Source organism: Ranitomeya imitator, chromosome 5 (genome assembly GCF_032444005.1).
Source record: "Ranitomeya imitator isolate aRanImi1 chromosome 5, aRanImi1.pri, whole genome shotgun sequence".
Lineage (NCBI taxonomy): Eukaryota > Metazoa > Chordata > Amphibia > Anura > Dendrobatidae > Ranitomeya > Ranitomeya imitator.
In genome coordinates, this window is record NC_091286.1 from 575,073,248 (window position 1) to 575,097,089 (window position 23,842).

The 23,842-nt window shown below is 46.7% G+C and overlaps 2 protein-coding genes across 3 annotated transcripts in view; both read right to left on the reverse strand.

The window, feature by feature from the left end:
* Positions 1 to 23,842, reverse strand: part of PIK3CB (phosphatidylinositol-4,5-bisphosphate 3-kinase catalytic subunit beta) — a 256,475-nt gene that overhangs the window by 183,845 nt on the left and 48,788 nt on the right. The window lies entirely within an intron of this gene.
* LOC138637863 (mucin-17-like) lies at positions 13,294 to 16,016 on the reverse strand. The gene is made up of 2 exons (XM_069726789.1): positions 14,110 to 16,016; positions 13,294 to 14,020 (listed from the first exon to the last, which is right to left on the reverse strand). The coding sequence occupies exons 1-2, from the start codon at positions 16,014 to 16,016 to the stop codon at positions 13,294 to 13,296; spliced, it is 2,634 nt and encodes an 877-aa protein (XP_069582890.1).

The following is a 23,842-nucleotide window of genomic DNA, read 5'->3' on the forward strand; positions in this document are numbered from 1 at the left end:
CACACAAAAGGTTGATACATAAAACGAGAATAATGGGGATAGGGGAAAATATGTGTAAGTGGGTTAAGAGCTGGCTCAGGGATAGGAAACAAAGGGTGGTTATTAATTGAGCACACTCGGACTGGGTCACGGTTAGCAGTGGGGTACCACAGGGGTCAGTATTGGGCCCTCTTCCTTTTAACATATTTATTAATGACCTTGTAGGGGGCATTCAGAGCAGAATTTCAATATTTGCAGATGACACTAAACTCTGCAGGGCAATCAATACAGAGGAGGACAAGTTTATATTACAGGATGATTTATGCAAACTAGAAGCTTGGGCTTATAAATGGCAAATGAGCTTTAATGGGGATAAATGTAAGGTCATGCACTTGGGTAGAAGTAATAAGATGAATAAGGCTACGTTCATATTTGCGTTGTTGGGCGCAGCGTCGGCGACGCAACGCAACCAACAACGCAAATACACAACGCTGCATTTTGCGACGCATGCATGGTCATAAGACCCTATTGATCAAGACTTTCGGCGCAGGGAAAACGCTACAAGTAGCGTCCTCTGCACCCTGTCTTGTGCGTCTATGTGACGCATGCGTCGTAAAACGCAGTGTAACGCATACCGGCGCATGTCCATGCGCCCCCCCATGTTAAAGATAGGGGCGCATGACGCATGCGTCGGTATGCGCCGACGACGCTGCGCCCCAAGGAGCAAATGTGAACGTAGCCTAACTATGTGCTTAATTCGAAAACTCTGGGCAAAACCATCAATGAAAAAGACCTGGGTGTATGGGCGAATGACAAACTCATATTCAGTGGCCAGTGTCAGGCAGCTGCTACAAAGGCAAATAAAATAATGGGATGCATTAAAAGAAGCATAGATGCTCATGAGGAGAACATAATTTTACCTCTATACAAGTCACTAGTTCGACCACACTTAGAATAATGTGCACAGTTCTGGTCTCCGGTGTATAAGAAAGACATAGCTGAACTGGAGCGGGTACAGAGAAGAGCGGCCAAGGTTATTAGAGGACTGGGGGGTCTGCAATACCAAGATTGTTATTACACTTGGGGCTATTTAGTTTGGAAAAACGAAGACTAAGGGGTGATCTTATTTTAATGTATAAATATATGAGGGGACAGTACAAAGACCTTTCTGATTATCTTTTTAATCATAAACCTGAGATAGGGACAAAGGGGTATCCTCTACGTCTGGTGGAAAGAAGGTTAAGGCCATGTTCACACGTTCCTGATTTCCCTGCTGTTTTTTCTGCACTAAAAACCGCAGCTCTTGGCAGAAAACGCAGGTGTGTTTTTGGTGGTGCGTTTTTGATGCGTTTTTTGATGCGGTTTTTAGTGCGGTTTTTTATGCAGTTTTCTCTGCAGAGTCTGTGTGTTTTCTAGGAAGTTTTTTAGGGTTAAAATGGCTGAAAATACCCTACCCCTACCCCTAACTGTAGTGGGGGGGGGGGGGGAAATAAATTCTTTATTTTATTGTTACTACCTATGGGGGTGATAAAGGGGGGGTCATTTACTTTTTATTTTGATCACTGTGAGGTTATCACAGTGATCAAAATATGCCTGGAACGAATCTGCCGGCCGGCAGATTCGGCGGGCGCACTGCGCATGCGCCCGCCATTTTGGAAGATGGCGGCGCCCAGGGAGAAGACGGACGGACACCGGGAGGCCCGGTAAGTATAAGGGGGGGAGATGAGGGCACCGGGGGGCGTCGGAGCATGGGGGGTGGCATCGGAGCATGGGGGGGTGGGATTGGAGCACGGGGGGACAGCCACACTCCGCCCACGCACTTCCTGCTGCAGCGGTTCTGCACCACAAACCGCAGAAAACCCGCAGATATTTTTTTCGTCTGCGGGCTTTACTGCGGGTTTGACCCTCACAATGGAGGTCAATGGGTGCAGAACCGCTGCAGTTCCGCACAAAGAAGTGACATGGTCCTTCTTTTTTACCGCAGCTATTCAGCGCGGCTTTTTTAGTGAATTTCCGCAATGTGGGCACAGCGGTTCCTGTTTTCCATATGGTAACATTGTACTGTACCCTGCATGGAAAACAGCTGCGGACCCGCAGCGGCAAAATCGCGGCGGTTCCGCAGTAAAAAACGCATTGTGTGAACATGGCCTTAGGCATAATAACAGACGCGGATTCTTTACTGTAAGAGCAGTGAGACTGTGGAACTGTCTGCCGTATGATGTTGTAATGAGTGATTCATTACTTAAATTTAAGAGGGGACTGGATGCCTTTCTGGAAAAGTATAATGTTACAGGGTATATATACTAGATTCCTTGATAGGGCGTTGATCCAGGGAACTAGTCTGATTGCCATATGTGGAGTCGGGAAGGAATTTTTTTCCCCAAAGTGGAGCTTACTCCCGTATATACTCGAGTATAAACCGAGATTTTCAGCCCAAATTTTTGGGCTGAAAGTGCCCCTCTCAGCTTATACTCGAGTCACGGTCGGCGGCAGGGTCGGCGGGTGAGGGGGAGAGAGGTCTGTCGCATACTTACCTGCATCCGGCGCTCCTGTCGCTGTCCCTGCAGTCCCACGGTCTTCGGGTGCCGCAGCTCTTCCTCTGTTCAGTGGTCACGTGGGACCGCTCATTAAAGTTATGAATATGGACTCCACTCCCATAGGGGTGGAGCCGCATATTCATTCCTCTAATGAGCGGTAACGGTGACCGCTGACAGAGGAAGAAGCTGCAGTGCCCGGAGACCATCTGTCCGGGATAAGGAGCCAGGGACAGCGCCGAAGCAGGTAAGTATGTCATATTTACCTGTCTGCGTTCCACCCGCTGGGCGCCGCTCAGTCTTCCCATCCTCTTGCAGTGACTGTGCAGGTCAGAGGGCGCGATGACGTACTAGTGTGCGCGCCGCCCTCTGCCTGAACAGTCAGTGCGGAGAGACACCGAGACTGGACGCTGAGGAGCAGCGGGCAGCAAGAGAGGTGAGTATGTCATTTTGTTTTTTTTTTATTGCAGCAGCAGCATTATATATGGGGCACATCTTTATATGGCACATCTATGTGGCAATAATGAACGGTGCAGAGCATTACATATGGGGCACATCTTTATATGGCACATCTATGGGGCAATAATGAACGGTGCAGAGCATTATATATGGGGCACATCTTTATATGGCACATCTATGTGGCAATAATGAACGATGCAGATCATTATATATGGGGCACATCTTTATATGGCACATCTATGGGGCAATAATGAACGATGCAGAGCATTATATATGGGGCACATCTTTATATGGAGCATCTTATGGGGCAATAATGAATGGTACAGAGCATTATATGGGGCACAGCTTTATATGGAGCATCTTATGGGGCTATAATGAACGGTACAGAGCATTCTATATGGCACAGCTTTAAATGGAGCATCTGTGGGGCAATAATGAACAGTATGGAGCATTATATATGGCACAACTGATGTCTCAATTAATTTTATTGGTATCTATTTTTATTTTTGAAATTCACCGGCAGCTGCTGCATTTCCTACCCTAGGCTTATACTCGAGTCAATAAGTTTTCCCAGTTTTTTGTGGCAAAATTAGGGGGGGTCGGCTTATACTCGGGTCGGCTTATACTCGAGTATATACGGTATTTGCCACATGGGGTTTTTTTTGCCTTCCTCTGGATCAACATGTTAGGTTAGGCAATTGGTTGAACTAGATGGACTTAAAGGCTATGTTCACACTATGCGGTTTTTACAGCGGAACCGCCGCGATTTTGCCACTGCGGGTCCGCAGCAGTTTTCCATGCAGGGTACAGTACAATGTTACCCTATGGAAAACAAAAACCGCTGTGCCCACATTGCGGAAAATCACGGAAAAAACCGCGCGGAATTGCTGCGGAAAAAAAGAAGGAGCATGTCACTTCTTTGTGCAGAATCGCAGCGATTCTGCACCCATAGAAATACATTGATCCGCTTACTTCCCGCATGGGGCTATGCCCACCTTGCGGGAAGTAAGCGGATAATGTGCGGGTTATACCTGGGGTGGAGGAGAGGAGACTCTCCTCCAGGCCCCGGGAACCATATTTGAGTAAAAAAAAAAAGAATTAAAATAAAAAATAATGCTATACTCACCTCTGAAGTCTCAGCGCTGCACGCGGCCGTCCGGTCTCAGGTTTGCTATGTGACCAGGACCTGCGGTGACGTCGCGGTCACATGACCGTGACGTCACGAAGGTCCTGGTCGCACCGCATCTTTGGAACAGGACCGCCGCCTGCAGCGCTGAGGAGATCGGGACGTCAGAGGGTAAGTATATAATTATTTTATTATTTTTAACATTACTATTGATGCTGCATATTGCTGCATATGCAGCGTCAATAGTAGGGGTAAAATCCCGCAGCGGAACCCGCAGGACAAACCGCGATAAATCTACAGGGATAACCGCAGCGGGTTTGCCCTGCAGATTTATCAAATCCGCTGCGGGAGAACCCGCAGGACAGGACGCAACGTGTGAATGTGGCCAAAGTCTTCCTTCAACCTTAATAACTATGTTACTATGTTACTAAGGTCTGCACACTGGAGGAGCTACACAAATTGTATTCTTAATTCTGAAACTAGAGAGATAAAAAATAACATTTTCAGGGTATACTCCCTTTTTTTTTTGTTGTGAAAATGGATATTCTTTCTCTGAATTTCACTAGGTGGGCCAGACCTGATTGTGAAAGTCCCAGCTCACCGCTCACATGAAATCCCAGAGAGAAGTACCACAGCTGCACCCTCACCTCTTTGATGGAACAGAATAGAAATAATTTGGGGAACAGATGAGGATTTTCAACAGTAACAAGATTTGCAAGCAGGAGGAGAGGCCGAACAGGCTGTCAGAAGTCTGATGATGGAGACTATAACAAGAAAAATCTCTTTATACAGCGCCAACATATTCCTCAGCGCTTTAGTTTTTACACACACCATCGCTGTGCATGATGGGGCTCACAATCTAAATTGCCTATCAGTATGTCTTTGGAAGTCAATCTCCTCTGCAAAGATCGATTACATGGAGGAAAAATATATAATACTAGCTGAAGAGCCCGGCGTTGCCTGGGCGTAGTAAATATCTGTGGTTAGTTATAGCACCTCACTTCTCTTATTTTCCTATCACATCTCTCATTTTCCCCCTCACATCTCTCATTTTCCCCCTCACTCTTCTCATTCCCCCCTAACACTTGTCATTTCGACCTCACATCTGTCATTTTCCGATCACTCCACTATTTTCCCTCACTCCTCTCGTTTTGCACTCACACCTTTTCATTTTCACCTCACACCTCTCATTTTCCCCTCAGTATATACATGTTTGTCATCTCCCTTATATATAGTATACGCCTGTATGTCATCTCCTGTATATAGTATATTACATGGTAGCCCGATTCTAACGCATCGGGTATTATAGAATATGCATGTCCACGTAGTATATTGCCCAGCCACGTAGTATATTGCCCAGCCACGTAGTATATTGCCCAGCCACATAGTTTATTGCCCAGCCACATAGTATATTGTTCAGCCACGTAGTATATTGCCCAGCCACGTAGTATATTGCCCAGCCACATAGTTTATTGCCCAGCCACATAGTATATTGTTCAGCCACGTAGTATATTGCCCAGCCACATAGTATATTGCCCAGCCACGTAGTATATTGCCCAGTGACATAGTATATTGCCCAGCGACGTAGTATATTGCCCAGTCACATAGTATATTGCCCAGCGACGTAGTATATTGCCCAGCGACGTAGTATATTGCCCAGTCACATAGTATATTGCCCAGTTACGTAGTATATTGCCCAGTCACATAGTATATTGCCCAGCGACGTAGTATATTGCCCAGTGACGTAGTATACAGCACAGAGCCACGTAATATATTGGCCAGTTACGTAGTATATTGGCCAGTTACGTAGTATATTGCCCAGTTACGTAGTATATTGCCCAGTGACGTAGTATACAGCACAGAGCCACGTAGTATATTGGCCAGTCACGTAGTATATTGCCCAGCTACGTAGTATATTGCCCAGCCAGGTTTGTCACAGGTTAAAAAATAAAAAATAAACATACTCACCTTTCCGAGGGCCCCATGTAGTCCACGGCAGCTTCCGGTCCCAGGGTTGGTATGAGCGCAGGACCTGTGATGACGTCACAGTCACATGACCGTGACGTCATGGCAGGTCTTTCTAGCGCAGGGCCTGTGAAGACGTCGTGGTCACATGACCGTGACGTCACGGCAGGTCCTTCTGCCATACCATCTTTGCCACCGGAACCTGCAACGGAAGATGGCGGCCGGCGCGAGCAACTACGGAGGGTGAGTATAGCAGGTTTTTTTTAAATTATTTTTAACATTACATTTTTTACTATTGATGCCGCATAGGCAGCGTCAATAGTAAAAGGTTGGGGACACACAGGGTTAATAGCAGCAGTTACGGAGTGCGTTACCCGCGGCATAACGCGGTCCGCTACCGCCGGCATTAACCCTGTGTTAGCGGTGACCGGAGGGGAGTATGAGGGCGACAGGCACTGACTGCGGGGATTAAGAAGCGGCCATTTTCTTCCGGACTGTGCCCGTCGCTGATTGGTCGTGGCAGCCATGACAGGCAGCTGGCGAGACCAATCAGCGAATGAATAACCGTGACAGAAGGACAGACAGACGGAAGTGACCCTTAGACAATTATATATAAGATATCTGTATGTCATCTCCTCCTGTATATATCTGTGTGTCATCTCCTCCTGTATTAGACCGCGTTCACACGTTATTTGGTCAGTATTTTTACCTCAGCCTGATAAATCCCCAGCCAACAGGAAGCCCTCCCTCTGGCAGTATATATTAGCTCACACATACACATAATAGACAGGTCATGTGACTGACAGCTGCCGTATTTCCTATATGGTACAGTTGTTGCTCTTGTAGTTTGTCTGCTTATTAATCAGATTTTTATTTTTGAAGGATAATACCAGACTTGTGTGTGTTTTAGGGCGAGTTTCATGTGTCCAAGTTGTGTGTGTTGAGTTGTGTGTGGCGACATGCATGTAGCGACTTTTGTGAGATGAGTTTTGTGTGGCAACATGCGTGTAGCAACTTTTTGTGTGTCGAGTTGTATGTGACAGGTTAGTGTAGCAAATTGTGTGCAGCAAGTTTTGCGCATGGCGAGTTTTGCGCGTGGCGAGTTTTATGTGTGGTGCTTTTTGAGTATGTGCAAGTTTTGTGTGAGGCAACTTTTGCATGTGTTGCAACTTTTGTGCATGTGGCAATTTTTCCGCGTGTGCAAGTTTTGCGTGTTGGGAGTTGTCCATGAAGTAAGTTTTGCACGTGTGGCGAGTTTTGCGTGAGCCTAGTTTTGCATGTGGCGAGTTTTGAGCGGCGACTTTTGTGTTTCGACTTTTATGTGGCGAGGTTGGTGTATGTGTGGTGAAATGTGTGCTGAGGGTAATATGTGTTCAAGCACGTGGTAGTGTGTGGCGCATTTTGTGTGTGTTCATATCCCCATGTGTGGTGAGTATCCCATGTCGGGGCCCCACCTTAGCAACTGTACGGTATATACTCTTTGGCGCCATCGCTCTCATTCTTTAAGTCCCCCTTGTTCACATCTGGCAGCTGTCAATTTGCCTCCAACACTTTTCCTTTCACTTTTTCCCCATCATGTAGATAGGGGCAAAATTGTTTGGTGAATTGGAATGCGCGGGGTTAAAATTTCGCCTCACAATATAGCCTATGACGCTCTCAGGGTCCAGACGTGTGACTGTGCAAAATTTTGTGGCTGTAGCTGCGACGGTGCAGATGCCAATCCCGGACATACATACATACATACATACATACACAGACATTCAGCTTTATATATTAGATTAGGTGTTCTTTCAGTATACTAGTGCTAAGCTCTGTGGTATTCAAAGCAAACAACACGTGACTGAAGAGCAGACATGATGTGTCCAGCCGACAATGCACTGTCTGTTCACTAGAACATTTCACCCTATATACGGTGCAATCGTGTGCTGATCTATGAAGAACACAAGCCAAATACATCATATCTATGATAACCTATGTATAATGACAGCCTGTGACAGGGAGAGCAACATGCTACAGAGCGGACCTTTAAAGGGGAACCTGTGAGAGCAGCTTGATGTAGGCAAAGAGAAGCTGAATCCAACGATATATCACTTACATTACTGGGTGCAGCCGTTCTGACACAATCAGAGCTTTTAGAGTCAGCAATGCAGCAGTGCTGGGGAAGCTGCCCCCACCCACATCATGTTCTGTATATATAATGTCCATAGACGGTGAGCTGCTTATCACAGCAGGGGGCGTGTCAGACTAGCATGCTGCCCTGTCCCAGAAATGATAAGCTCCTGGTGCTAAAACAATCATTGCAAGCAAACAAAACCACTGAGATTGATAAGAGAGACATCAATGAAATCTGTGTTTTAATCCCCACAGCATGTGGTCTTCAGATTATATGGAACAAAATCTGCTGACAGATTCCCTTTAAGAATATGCTGTCAGCCCTGGGTCAACAGTGTGAGCACAAAAGCTGTGCCATTGTGTGATGTCATCAAGGTACAAGTACAGACAAGCACGCCTTCTGAGATCATCAACTGCACAATTTGACCCACTTCATTTAAAGGGGATGCAATCGATATGGTCATTATAAGGTCATCACGTCACTTACATCAACCCATGCTTTTCTTCATTACAAAGAACTCCCATAGTCAATATGCCCAACATCCCAATGATATCACCAAATGTCACCATCTGCATGACCTCTGCTCCCGGGGGCAGGAGCCACAGCGATCTGGTGGCCTCAAGTCCAAGTCATCAGTGGTGGCACGCTGGGTACTGGCATCACCACCTTTTCCAAGATCTTTAAGGAGACATATTTAGAACATACCACAGACCATTGTCACTCATTGCACTTTTATCCATTGTCATGCCCTTCATGACACCAGTCATTCACAACCCTAGTGATGACTTCTTCACCAAGTGAGTGATGTCACCACCACTATACAGTATATGTTGATGTAGGAGGAAAAAAACAAATCTCTTGCCGTGAAACCGGCCAATGGATAATCTAAAATGCCCAAAAAAGACTTGTAGGTCAACAATTACCAGAAGAGAAGCATGGCAGAGGCAGGAGAACTTCCTGCCATAGAGGATGAGAGCCGGTGTCATGTTCCTGGCCGGAGCTGCCACTATGCTTTTTTGGTTTTATGGTATGGAAATCCGGACAACCTCAGAGGATGCGGCTCAGGCGTCAGATTGCAGAGTTTAGGAAACTGTAAAAATCTAAAGTGCCAGAATAAATTGGGTGTAACAGAGATGATGATGATATCAAGCACTCCAAAAACAGACTGTAAGGAATGTCAACCGATGGGGACAGAGATGATGATGATATCTAGCACTCCAAAAACAGACTGTAAGGAATGTCAACCGATGGGGACAGAGATGATGATATCCAGCACTTCAAAAAACAGACTGTAAGGAATGTCAACCGATGGGGACAGAGATGATGAGATCTAGCACTCCAAAAAGACAGAGATGACGATGTCTGTAAGGTGCTGTGGAAATTAATGGCGCTATATATAGGAGGTAAACTACATCTAGGCAGCCGTGCACATTATTAGTGAAGGGGCAGGTCATCTGACACAAGCTCCTAGTATGATTACATTATACATTTGGAACATGTCGCGGCACACGGGAAATGATTTTCTCCTCTGTCGTTTCATGGCTCATTGATAAACTCCGGGATTCTGTACCAGAAATGGCAAAGATCAATAATGAATGTGACACAATGAGCCAATATTTGCGCCTTTAAAGGGAACCTGTCATCTGAATTTGGCGGGACAGGTTTGTGGTCATATGGGCGGGGTTTTCAGGGGTTTTCGTAATACACGCCTTGCGCAGGCGTGTACTACGGAGGACACAGCATGAACTTCAACCCAATATTGCGGCCAGCATGCAGCCAGCGGGTAAGGAAAGGGTGAATCAAACACCCGAAAACTCCGCCCATATGACCACAAACCTGTCCCGCCAAATTCAAGTGACAGGTTCCCTTTGAGGGTATGTGCACACGTCAGGATTGCATCAGGATTTTGTCAGGATTTGGTCAGGATTTTTCATCAGTATTTGTAGCCAAAACCAGGAGTGGGTGATAAATACAGAAGTGGAGCATATGTTTCTATTATACTTTTCCTCTAATTGTTCCACTCCTGGTTTTGGCTACAAATACTGATGAAAAATCCTGACAAAATCCTGATGCAATCCTGACGTGTGCACATACCCTAAATCTGTCACAGGGCTTGTTCACATGTTGCGTTTCGATCGTGGAAACATTGCAGCGTTTTTTGGTATCAGCAAAGTGAAAGATTTCTGAAATCTTATACATGTGCTAGCTATGTTTTTCCTTGCAGTTTTCGTACTGCAAAATATCAATTCTTTGTGTTTTTGCAGCATTTGTCACTCAAATGAATGGGGGGAAAAAAAAGAGTAGAAAAAAATGTATTTTACACAACGCCTTACGGCCAACACTCCATTTTTCTGCTGAAAATACTGAACGTGTGCACGTACCCGTATACTGTGCAAAATAAGGAGACGAGTCGCATTTCGCAATTTTACTCTGCTGCCTACATTACATTGGGTCTAAGCAGTGTATAATGTACGTAAAGCAATAAAGAGGATCGGACTTCACAGTGAACTTCTATTCAGGACATACTAATGTAAAATACAGAAATGCTGGCAATATGCAATGTTAAAGTTCAGGCCTGAGAGCCAAGTACAAATTACCGTAAGTAAATCATGTGATGAGCATCTCTGTAATGAGGAGGGGTGTTTCTAATGACATCAAAACCCTATATAAGGTGGGCTTAATTATTAGGCAACTTCCTTTCCTTTGGCAAAATGGGTCAGAAGAGAGATTTGACGGGCTCTGAAAAGTCCAAAATTGTGAGATGTCTCACAGAGGGATGCAGCAGTCTTGAAATTGCCAAACTTTTGAAGCGTGATCCCCGAACAATCGAGTGTTTCATGGCAAATAGCCAACAGGGTCGCAAGAAACATGTTGGGCAAAAAAGGCGCAAAATAACTGCCCATGAATTGAGGAAAATCAAGCGTGAAGCTGCCAAGATGCCATTTGCCACCAGTGGTGCCATATTTCAGAGCTGCAGCGTTACTGGAGTAACAAAAAGCACAAGGTGTGCGATACTCAGGGACATGGCCAAGGTCAGGAAGGCTGAAAAATGACCACCTTTGTACAAGAAACATGAGATAAAACATCAAGACTGGGCCAAGAAATATCTTAAGACTGACTTTTCAAAGGTTTTATGGACTGATTAAATGATTGTGACTCTTGATGGGCCAGATGTATGGGCCAGAGGCTGGATCAGTAAAGGGCAGACGCCAGCAAGGTGGAGGTAGGGTACTGGTATGGGCTGGTATCATCAAAGATGAACTTGTGGGACCTTTTCAGGTTGAGGATGAAGTGAAGCTCAATTCCCAGACCTACTGCCAGTTTCTGGAAGACAACTTCTTCAAGCAGAGGTACAGGAAGAAGTCAGTATTGTTCAAGAAACACATGATTTTCATGCAGTACAATGCTCCATCACATGCCTCCAACTACTCCACAGCATGGCTGGCCAGTAAAGGTCTCAAAGAAGAAAAAAAAATGACATGGTCCCCTTGTTCACCTCATCTGAACCCCATAGAGAACCTGTGGTCCCTCATAAAATGTGAGATCTACAGGGAGGGAAAACAGTCCACCTCTCGGAACAGTGTCTGGGAGGCTGTGGTGGCTGCTGCACGCAATGTTCATCGTAAACAGATCAAGAAACTGACAGAATCTATGGATGGAGGCTGCATCATAAAGAAAGGTGGCTATATTCGTCACTCATTTTTTGGGGCTTTGTTTTTGCATATCAGAAATGTTTATTTATAAATTTTGTGCACTTATATTGGTATACCTGGTGAAAATAAACAAGTGAGATAGGAATATATTTGGTTTTTATTAAGTTGCCTAATAATTCTGCACAATAATAGTTACCTGCACAAACAGATATCCTCCTAAGGCCGGTTTCACACGTCAGTGGCTCCGGTACGTGAGGTGACAGTTTCCTCACGTACCGGAGACACTGACTCACGTAGACACATTAAAATCAATGTGTCTCTGCACATGTCAGCGTGTTTTCACGGACCGTGTGTCCGTTTGAAAAACACTGAGACATGTCAGTGTTTGTGGGAACGCACGGATCACACGGACCCATTAAAGTCAATGGGTCCGTGTAAAACACGTACCGCACACGGATGCTGTCCGTGTGCAGTCCGTGTGCCGTGCAGGAGAGAGCGCTACAGTAAGCGCTGTCCCCCCTCGCGTGTGGTGCTGAAGCCCCATTCATTCCTTCTTCCCAGCAGCGTTCGCTGGAGCGAAGGAATGAAAAATCTTTTTTTTTTTTTGTTAAAATAAAGTTCCCGGTAATCTCCTCCCTCCCTCCCCCTGTGCGCCCGCCCGCTGGCATTAAAATACTTACCCAGCTCCCCGGATGCTTCTTCTTAGCGTCGCAGCTCTTCCTGTATTAGCGGTCACGTGGTGCCGCTTATTACAGTGATGAATATGCGGCTCCACCTCGCATAGGGGTGGAGCCGCATATTCATCACTGTAATGTGAGGCACCATGTGACCGCTCATACAGGAAGAGCTGCGACGCTAAGAGGAAGCATCGGGGGAGTAAGTATTTTAATGCCAGCGGGCGGGCGCACAGGGGGAGGGAGGGAGGGAGGGAGGGAGGAGATTACTGGGAACTTTATTTTAACAAAAAAAAAAATCATTTTTAATTCCTTCGCTCCAGCGAACGCTGCTGGGAAGAAGGAATGAATTCTGGATTCAGCACCCAGAGCAAGGGACAGCGCTTAACTCTAGCGCTGTTTCCTGCACGGTGTGGTACACAGACGGCACACGGCTGCCGCACGTGTGCCACACTGATATGCCACGTGAGCACACGGACACACAGACACGGATAACTCCGGTACCGGAATTATCTGGACGTGTGGGACAGGCCTAAGATAGCCAAATCTAAAAAAAAAAAAACACTCCAACTTCCAAAAATATTAAGCTTTGATATTTATGAGTCTTTTGGGTTGATTGAGAACATAGTTGTTGTTCAATAATAAAAATAATCCTCTAAAATACAAGTTGCCTAATAATTCTGCATACAGTGTATACAGTATTAAAAGTAATATATTAAAAACTATATATATGTCCTTAAATGAACAACCCCTTGAAATGCTAGTACAATGGATGGGCATTCCAATTAGATTAGATCAGTGTGGGTGCATTGTTCTCTGCCATGTATATGATGGGTGTGCTGGGTGCACTGCTCTCTGCCATGTATATGATGGGTGTGCTGGGTGCATTGTTCTCGGTCATGTATATGATGGGTGTGCTGGGTGCACTGCTCTCTGCCATGTATATGATGGGTGTGCTGGGTGCATTGTTCTCTGCCATGTATGTGATGGGTGTGCTGGGTGCATTGTTCTCTGCCATGTACATGATGGGTGTGCTGGGTGCATTGTTCTCTGCCATGTATATGATTGGTGTGCTGGGTGCATTGTTCTCTGCCATGTATATGATGGGTGTGCTGGGTGCATTGTTCTCTGCCATGTACATGATGGGTGTGCTGGGTGCATTGTTCTCTGCCATGTATATGATTGGTGTGCTGGGTGCATTGTTCTCTGCCATGTATATGATGGGTGTGCTGGGTGCATTGTTCTCTGCCATGTACATGATGGGTGTGCTGGGTGCATTGTTCTCTGCCATGTATATGATTGGTGTGCTGGGTGCATTGTTCTCTGCCATGTACATGATGGGTGTGCTGGGTGCACTGCTCTCTGCCATGTATATGATTGGTGTGCTGGGTGCATTGTTCTCTGCCATGTACATGATGGGTGTGCTGGGTGCATTGTTCTCTGCCATGTATATGATGGGTGTGCTGGGTGCATTGTTCTCTGCCATGTACATGATGGGTGTGCTGGGTGCATTTTCTCTGCCATGTACATGATGGGTGTGCTGGGTGCACTGCTCTCTGCCATGTATATGATTGGTGTGCTGGGTGCATTGTTCTCTGCCATGTACATGATGGGTGTGCTGGGTGCACTGCTCTCTGCCATGTATATGATGGGTGTGCTGGGTGCATTGTTCTCTGCCATGTACATGATGGGTGTGCTGGGTGCATTGTTCTCTGCCATGTACGTGATGGGTGTGCTGGGTGCATTGTTCTCTGTCATGTATATGATGGGTGTGTTGGGTGCATTGTTCTCTGCCATGTATATGATGGGTGTGTTGGGTGCATTGTTCTCTGCCATGTATATGATGGGTGTGCTGGGTGCACTGCTCTCTGCCATGTATATGATGGGTGTGCTGGGTGCATTGTTCTCTGCCATGTATATGATGGGTGTGCTGGGTGCACTGCTCTCTGCCATGTATATGATTGGTGTGCTGGGTGCATTGTTCTCTGTCATGTATATGATGGGTGTGCTGGGTGCACTGCTCTCTGCCATGTACATGATGGGTGTGCTGGGTGCATTGTTCTCTGCCATGTATATGATGGGTGTGCTGGGTGCATTGTTCTCTGCCATGTATATGATTGGTGTGCTGGGTGCACTGCTCTCTGCCATGTACATGATGGGTGTGCTGGGTGCATTGTTCTCTGCCATGTACATGATGGGTGTGCTGGGTGCATTGTTCTCTGCCATGTATATGATTGGTGTGCTGGGTGCATTGTTCTCTGCCATGTATGTGATGGGTGTGCTGGGTGCATTGTTCTCTGCCATGTATATGATTGGTGTGCTGGGTGCATTGTTCTCTGTCATGTATATGATGGGTGTGCTGGGTGCATTGTTCTCTGTCATGTATATAATGGGTGTGCTGGGTGCATTGTTCTCTGCCATGTATGTGATGGGTGTGCTGGGTGCATTGTTCTCTGTCATGTATATAATGGGTGTGCTGGGTGCACTGCTCTCTGCCATGTATATGATGGGTGTGCTGGGTGCATTGTTCTCTGTCATGTATATGATGGGTGTGCTGGGTGCATTGTTCTCTGCCATGTATATGATGGGTGTGCTGGGTGCACTGCTCTCTGCCATGTATATGATGGGTGTGCTGGGTGCACTGCTCTCTGCCATGTATATGATGGGTGTGCTGGGTGCATTGTTCTCTGCCATGTATATGATGGGTGTGCTGGGTGCATCGCTCTCTGCCATGTATATGATGGGTGTGCCGGGTGCACTGCTCTCTGCCATGTATATGATGGGTGTGCTGGGTGCATTGTTCTCTGCCATGTATATGATGGGTGTGCTGGGTGCATTGTTCTCTGCCATGTATATGATGGGTGTGCTGGGTGCATTGTTCTCTGCCATGTATATGATGGGTGTGCTGGGTGCATTGCTCTCTGCCATGTATATGATGGGTGTGCTGGGTGCATTGTTCTCTGCCATGTATGTGATGGGTGTGCTGGGTGCATTGTTCTCTGCCATGTATGTGATGGGTGTGCTGGGTGCATTGTTCTCTGTCATGTATATAATGGGTGTGCTGGGTGCACTGCTCTCTGCCATGTATATGATGGGTGTGCTGGGTGCATTGTTCTCTGCCATGTATATGATGGGTGTGCCGGGTGCATTGTTCTCTGCCATGTATATGATGGGTGTGCTGGGTGCACTGCTCTCTGCCATGTATATGATGGGTGTGCTGGGTGCATTGTTCTCTGCCATGTATATGATGGGTGTGCTGGGTGCATTGTTCTCTGTCATGTATATAATGGGTGTGCTGGGTGCACTGCTCTCTGCCATGTATATGATGGGTGTGCTGGGTGCATTGTTCTCTGCCATGTATATGATGGGTGTGCTGGGTGCATTGTTCTCTGCCATGTATATGATGGGTGTGCTGGGTGCATCGCTCTCTGCCATGTATATGATGGGTGTGCCGGGTGCACTGCTCTCTGCCATGTATATGATGGGTGTGTCGGGTGCACTGCTCTCTGCCATGTATACGATGGGGGTGCTGATGCTTAGTTCTGGTACCAATTCATATACATCACTTGGATGATAATACTGTGAATAACCAATGTCAGTAGATCTGAGAAGATCTCCCCATGATCCAGATGTGCTGCGCTGGGTGTGTACAGCAGGAGAGAGCGCTCACTGAACAGAAACAAGCATCATCTGGTCACAATCCAAGGACATCCATAATGATGGGCAATACGGTTAGTCCTAGTTGTGTAAAGGAAGCGGCGTCTCCATAAGCACTCAGCACTATGGGAGCCGCCATCCGTGAGCGGTAATGGATATATTAAGAGGGGGATTTCACGCCTCACAGTGAGCCGTGCATGAAACTATTACCCCAGAGCCTTACTCCGCTTTCCTCTAATGGGCATGTGGGCATCGAAGGTAGATCTAACGATCAGAGCATCGAAGGTAGATCTAACGATCAGAGCATCGAAGGTAGATCTAATGATCAGAGCATCGAAGGTAGATCTAACGATCAGAGCATCGAAGGTAGATCTAACGATCAGAGCATCGAAGGTAGATCTAACGATCAGAGCATCGAAGGTAGATCTAACGATCAGAGCATCGAAGGTAGATCTAACGATCAGAGCATCGAAGGTAGATCTAACGATCAGAGCATCGAAGGTAGATCTAACGATCAGAGCATCGAAGGTAGATCTAACGATCAGAGCATCGAAGGTAGATCTAACGATCAGAGCATCGAAGGTAGATCTAATGATCAGAGCATCGAAGGTAGATCTAATGATCAGAGCATCGAAGGTAGATCTAACGATCAGAGCATCGAAGGTAGATATAATGATCAGAGCATCGAAGGTAGATCTAACGATCAGAGCATCGAAGGTAGATATAATGATCAGAGCATCGAAGGTAGATCTAATGATCAGAGCATCGAAGGTAGATCTAACGATCAGAGCATCGAAGGTAGATCTAATGATCAGAGCATCGAAGGTAGATCTAACGATCAGAGCATCGGAGATGCCGCTTGCCCTTCTATTCCTTCAGGATACTCCATCTATTTCATAAGTCATAAGCAACACATTTATATTGTTTTATAATGGCACAAAATGTGAAGTAAAAAACCCACATCATATAAATAAACACATTAGTTGCATAAAGCAGAAATGAAGAAATTAACATTTTATTTTTTAGTTTCATAAATCATTAGTCCTCTTGCAATATATCTTATCAGAGAAAAAAATCGACCTCTTCCTGCACCCAGACTGATCTTTCACTTTCACTTCATGGGTACAAACTGTATTTAGCATTTTAATGGGAATCTGTCCCCAGGTTTTTGCTATATAATCTGAGAGGAGCAAGATGCAGGGGCAGAGAGCCTGATTCCAGCGATGTATCGCATACAGGGCTGCTTGTTGTTGATTTAATAAAAATCAGTGTTTTATCAGGATTATTATCACTAGAGGATTAGTTCTCATGCCATGTTCTCCTCTGTATAACCATGCTCCCACTACTAATTGGTTGCTTTCTGCCTATGCAGTGTACACAAAAAGCAGACGATCAGTGGTGTGGGTGGGGTTATACAGAGCTCAGCATTCAGAGAACTGCAGCAGTGAAACGGCAGACCAGCAAGTGACAGATCATTGGAATAAGGGTCTCTGCATTATGCTGCTCTCAGATTACAAAGCAAAAACCTGCTCACATATTCTCTTTAAAATTCTATGGAGAGAAGAGGATGGGAAGGAGCTAGAGGCAGGCACGGACATTCTGCTGCAAGTTCTCCTAGGACAACGGTTCTCCATAGAACATCATGGGCACCAACTGCCACCTATCTCAGCACCGGGAGAATCTGCATTCACTGAAGACAAGTTTTGAGAATGACCGCTCAGTCCTGCGAGAGAAAGAAGCTGAATTTTCTATTAAGATATATTACAAAGTAAAATATTTTCACATGTACTATTGATTTATGAAAAAAACATATAATAAACCAATAAATACCCTTTAATCATCTCTTATTTCAGAGTGTCCAGGGGGCGTTTCCTAGCAGAGAAATGAATTGCACCGAGCCCTCCAACCCTCTGGCCTCTGCTCCGAGTGACGGCACTGGTGGTCTTCTGAAAAGACCCCTGATCCATCGCTCAGAACGCGGGGAGGCGACTGGGGAACGTTCAGTGAGGTGCGCCACAGACCCGTCACCCCTTTGGAATTACGCCACACGGCAGATTAAACACTTTTATTTCTGGATGAAGCAATTAGTAAAAATGTCAACACAGGTTTGCAACTTGCCTATCTAAACCGGGAATTTCTCATCACAAGATAACGCATTGTTTTAATCTGTAGATGTATTTTTTTTTTCATTTGATAATGTGTTTATCAATTTTCCATTTCACCACCTATAGCAAACATTTGAAAGATTAGAATTTTTCACAATGGCCTAATACTAGACTCACACTTTCTGTTCTGAATAGACAAGTTTTCAACAGTCTCATTATCAGCACAGACAGGATTAACATAAAAGGTAACAATTCTATATACAAGAGATAACACATGATCCACTGTTAATAGTGACCTTTGCCAGAACAAAACACGCCCAGAGAGGTCTCCTGTAGGAATCGATGAGACAGGGCCAATCTATGGCAGCATGTGTCCAGGATTCTGCTGAACAGGACAGGAAGTATAAGCCTAGTATTGGGCTTAGTGCTCAGAATGAAAAACTTCTAAATAGCCGATCAAAATTAACAAAATAGATCCATTTAATATAAAAACCCAATTTAAACCATAGGTGTCAGTGTGACAGTGTCCGCAGTGTCCGCGGCTTCATCCAAGTGAATGCCTCTGTTGGGGTTCACTTCGCAATATAGTTTTTCAAAGATTCCTACACAAACCCAGACGTAATGCTCAGTGGGCCGCACTATATCATCGCAGACCTCGCCTAATGCAGAACCATGTGGGCAGCGTAAGCGTTGTGCACACCCATCAGCGCCTGATGATGGCCACGGCAGTACAAAGCCACGGACACTGTCAGTGCTATATGGAGCCATTATATGGCTGCACAGTGTTAGGGAGACACTATCCCAGAAGACATGCTTATAGGACAAAACACCAATAATATGGCATGCTACACTTTGTTGGAATCTGCTTGGGATCAAAAGTCACCGATCTCCTGAAGCTTAATCAAACATGTTAATTATGGTGCTTGATGCACCTTTGGTTCTCCCAAGAGGCTCTGTGCACCATTCTGATCACTGGTTTCGCATGTCCCCTCCTGCATCACTGGTGATTGACGCTTCGGACTCTCCTGGCCTGAGCTTGGTCTGCAGAGAAAGCCCAGGGAAGCCAGTGCTCTCACAATTGAGGGGGGATGTGAAACCAGTGAGCAGAACGGAGCACTAAGCCTCTTGGGTGAACCAAGCCCCATAAATAGGTTCACTGGTTTTGCATGCCCCCTCAGTGGGCTTTCTCTGCAGACAGAGTCCAGTCCAGGCAAGTCAGGGCTGTGAATCACCAGTGATGGAGACATGGACATGCAAAGCAAAACCAGTGGGCAGAATAGTGCACTGATCCTCTTGGGTGAACCAAGCCCAATAAAGAAGATCAATGCACCGTTCTGATCACTGGTTTCGCATGCCGCCTCAGTGGTGACAGCACTGATTTCACAAGTCCCCTCAGTGGTGACAGCACTCGTTTCGCATGTCCCCTCAGTGGTGACAGCACTGGTTTTGCATGCCCCCTCAGTGCACCAGTCTGATCACTGGTTTCGCATGCCCCCTCAGTGGTGACAACACTGGTTTCGCATGCCCCCTCAGTGCACCGTTCTGATCAATGGTTTCGCATGCCCCCTCAGTGGTGACAGCCCTGGTTTCGCATGCCCCCTCAGTGGTGACAGCACTGGTTTTGCATGCCCCCTCAGTGCACCGTTTTGATCACTGGTTTCGCATGCCCCCTCAATGGTGACCGCACTGATTTCGCATGCCCCCTCAGTGCACCATTCTGAGCACTGGTTTCGCATGCCCCCTCAGTGGTGACAGCACTGGTTTTGCATGCACCCTCAGAGGTGACAGTACTGGTTTCGCAAGCCCCCTCAGTGCACCATTCTGATCACTGGTTTCACATGCTCCCTCAGTAGTGACAGCACTGGTTTTGCATGCCCCCTCAGTGGTGACAGCACTGGTTTTGCATGCCCCCTCAGTGCACCGTTCTGAGCACTGGTTTCGCATGCACCCTCAGTGCACCATTCTGATCACTGGTTTCGCATGCCCCCTCAGTGGTGACAGCACTGGTTTCGCATGCCCCCTCAGTGGTGACAACACTGGTTTCGCATGCCCCCTCAGTGGTGACAGCACTGGTTTCGCATGCCCCCTCAGTGGTGACAGCACTGGTTTCGCATGCCCCCTCAGTGGTGACAGCACTGGTTTCGCATGCCCCCTCAGTGGTGACAGCACTGGTTTCGCATGCCCCCTCAGTGGTGACAGCACTGGTTTCGCATGCCCCCTCAGTGGTGACAGCACTGGTTTCGCATGCCCCCTCAGTGGTGACAGCACTGGTTTCGCATGCCCCCTCAGTGGTGACAGCACTGGTTTCGCATGCCCCCTCAGTAGTGACAGCACTGGCTTCCCTAAGCTTTCTCTGCAGACAGAGTTCAGTCCAGGCAAGTCAGGACTGTCAATCACCTGTGATGGAGACAGGGACAGCAAAACCAGTGGGCAGAATGGTGCACTGAGCCTCTTGGCCACACAGATGGTGACATCGAGCATCCCAATTAGCATATTTGATTAAACGTCAGTTTCTGTAGAATGAAGGAAGCTATTAGATCACAGAAGGTGTGACTTTATAGGGACCATATCCCCTACAAGGCTAGGTGCTTAGATTATACCGTCAGTTTGGGCTGACAGACCCCCTTCAAGTTGTATTTAGATCATATTTTGCATTGATAATTGTAAGTCAAAATCAGCGCAGCTCAAAAACACGGAAGAGATGCAAACGATCCATTTACACTTTTCAGTGTTGTCACATATCAACACAGCCACATACTAAATAAAAGCAATCTCCACCATGGTTTTAGCTGCCATTTCCCTTCTTTCAGTTTTGGAGAAAATAAATCATCCGCAATTTAATTAAAAACTAAACATTGGCACAGAAATGTGTCTGCAAGCAACAGCTGCTGGCCATAGAAGCCGCAGATCATCAGCCTGGGATAACACGGCACGAGTAATGCTGTCTCTATTGTGACGATAACAAGTCGCCTGTTGCTATCACATAAACAAACCTGGAAGGAATAATTGATATCCTGGTGTTCAGACACAATTCAGGCACACTAGGTTTCCCAAGCAATATCAGAAAAGATGCTGAAATCGGATTACGTAGGACATGATAACTTGGTGCATCTAGCTAGTCAGGTCAGACATACTTCCCTTCCTCCTGATGCCTCCTTACAGCTCATGGCACACAGGCACACCAATATTTTGTTCTAAAAGTATAGTCTTTAATCTGTTTCTTGCTCGACCAAGTTTCATTTTTGCGCTATTGTTTTTTTCCCCTACACTTTGCCAAGATCCTAACAATTATTTTTAATCCCAACCCCAGATGAAGCAGTAGATGCGAAACCTATGTCAGGCGAGGATGGCTGCCGGCAGAAGGATTTTAGTGGTAATATTATTATTGCTTCTCTTTATGTTTGGCATGTTCACACTATCTATTATATGCAGGATACTTAGGAGGTCAATTACATTTTTAAGACTTACTTCACTGGCATTAAGACACTTGACACAATTTGACTGCACTATACACTCACTATACAGGTAGCCGACATTTTTCTTTTTTTCTCCCTAAATCCCTGTGTGTGAATTAACACTGTAGGAGACCAGGAGCACGCACAAAAGCACAGGGCTGGAGATTAGCCAGCGATCCTTCTGGGCAGGCAAGTGCAGTCACTCAATATAAGGGCATTTTCACACGTCAGTGGCTCCGGTACATGTGGCAACAGTTTCCTCACGTACCGGAGACACTGACTCACGAGACACATTAAAATAAATGTGTCTCTGCACATGTCAGCGTGTTTTCACGGACCGTGTATCCGTGTGCAAATCACAGAGACATGTCAGTGTTCATGGGAGCGCACGGATCACACGGACCCATTAAAGTCAATGGGTGCGTGCAAACACGTACCGCACACGGATGCCGTTCGTGTGCTTTTTTTTTTTTTAAGTCATAGGGTTAAAATTGAAACAAATTGTTTCAATACATGGACACACGGCAGCACACAGACGATAAACACAGACACACGGATGGCCTACGTGCACACACGGACACGGATAGCTCCAGGACCGTTTCTTCCGATACCGGAAATATCTGGATGTGTGAGACTGGCCTAAGGCGAGGTCTCTACACAGTCCGATACTGTCCAATCACTGCAGCTAGTGCCAGAATATGGAGGAACTACGCAACACAAAGCTCTAAGAAAACGTACTCCAGAATGGTTCTTTGGTGGAAATACAAATAATGGAAATACAACAATGTCCTGAAGCAGACATTTCACAGCGGAGATGGGAATAACTCCATCCAGGCTTTACCCACCGGAGGTGCGGAGATGGGAATAACTCCATCCAGGCTTTACCCACCGGAGGTGCGGAGATGGGAATAACTCCATCCAGGCTTTACCCATCGGAGGTGCGGAGATGGGAATAACTCCATCCAGGCTTTACCCATCGGAGGTGCAGAAATGGGAATAACTCCATCCAGGCTTTACCCATCGGAGGTGCGGAGATGGGAATAACTCCATCCAGGCTTTACCCATCGGAGGTGCAGAAATGGGAATAACTCCATCCAGGCTTTACCCATCGGAGGTGCGGAGATGGGAATAACTCCATCCAGGCTTTACCCATCGGAGGTGCGGAGATGGGAATAACTCCATCCAGGCTTTACCCACCGGAGGTGCGGAGATGGGAATAACTCCATCCAGGCTTTACCCACCGGAGGTGCGGAGATGGGAATAACTCCATCCAGGCTTTACCCACCGGAGGTGCGGAGATGGGAATAACTCCATCCAGGCTTTACCCACCGGAGGTGCGGAGATGGGAATAACTCCATCCAGGCTTTACCCACCGGAGGTGCGGAGATGGGAATAACTCCATCCAGGCTTTACCCACCGGAGGTGCGGAGATGGGAATAACTCCATCCAGGCTTTACCCATCGGAGGTGCGGAGATGGGAATAACTCCATCCAGGCTTTACCCATCGGAGGTGCGGAGATGGGAATAACTCCATCCAGGCTTTACCCATCGGAGGTGCGGAGATGGGAATAACTCCATCCAGGCTTTACCCATCGGAGGTGCGGAGATGGGAATAACTCCATCCAGGCTTTACCCATCGGAGGTGCAGAAATGGGAATAACTCCATCCAGGCTTTACCCATCGGAGGTGCGGAGATGGGAATAACTCCATCCAGGCTTTACCCATCGGAGGTGCGGAGATGGGAATAACTCCATCCAGGCTTTACCCACCGGAGGTGCGGAGATGGGAATAACTCCATCCAGGCTTTACCCACCGGAGGTGCAGAAATGGGAATAACTCCATCCAGGCTTTACCCATCGGAGGTGCGGAGATGGGAATAACTCCATCCAGGCTTTACCCACCGGAGGTGCGGAGATGGGAATAACTCCATCCAGGCTTTACCCATCGGAGGTGCAGAAATGGGAATAACTCCATCCAGGCTTTACCCATCGGAGGTGCGGAGATGGGAATAACTCCATCCAGGCTTTACCCATCGGAGGTGCAGAAATGGGAATAACTCCATCCAGGCTTTACCCATCGGAGGTGCGGAGATGGGAATAACTCCATCCAGGCTTTACCCACC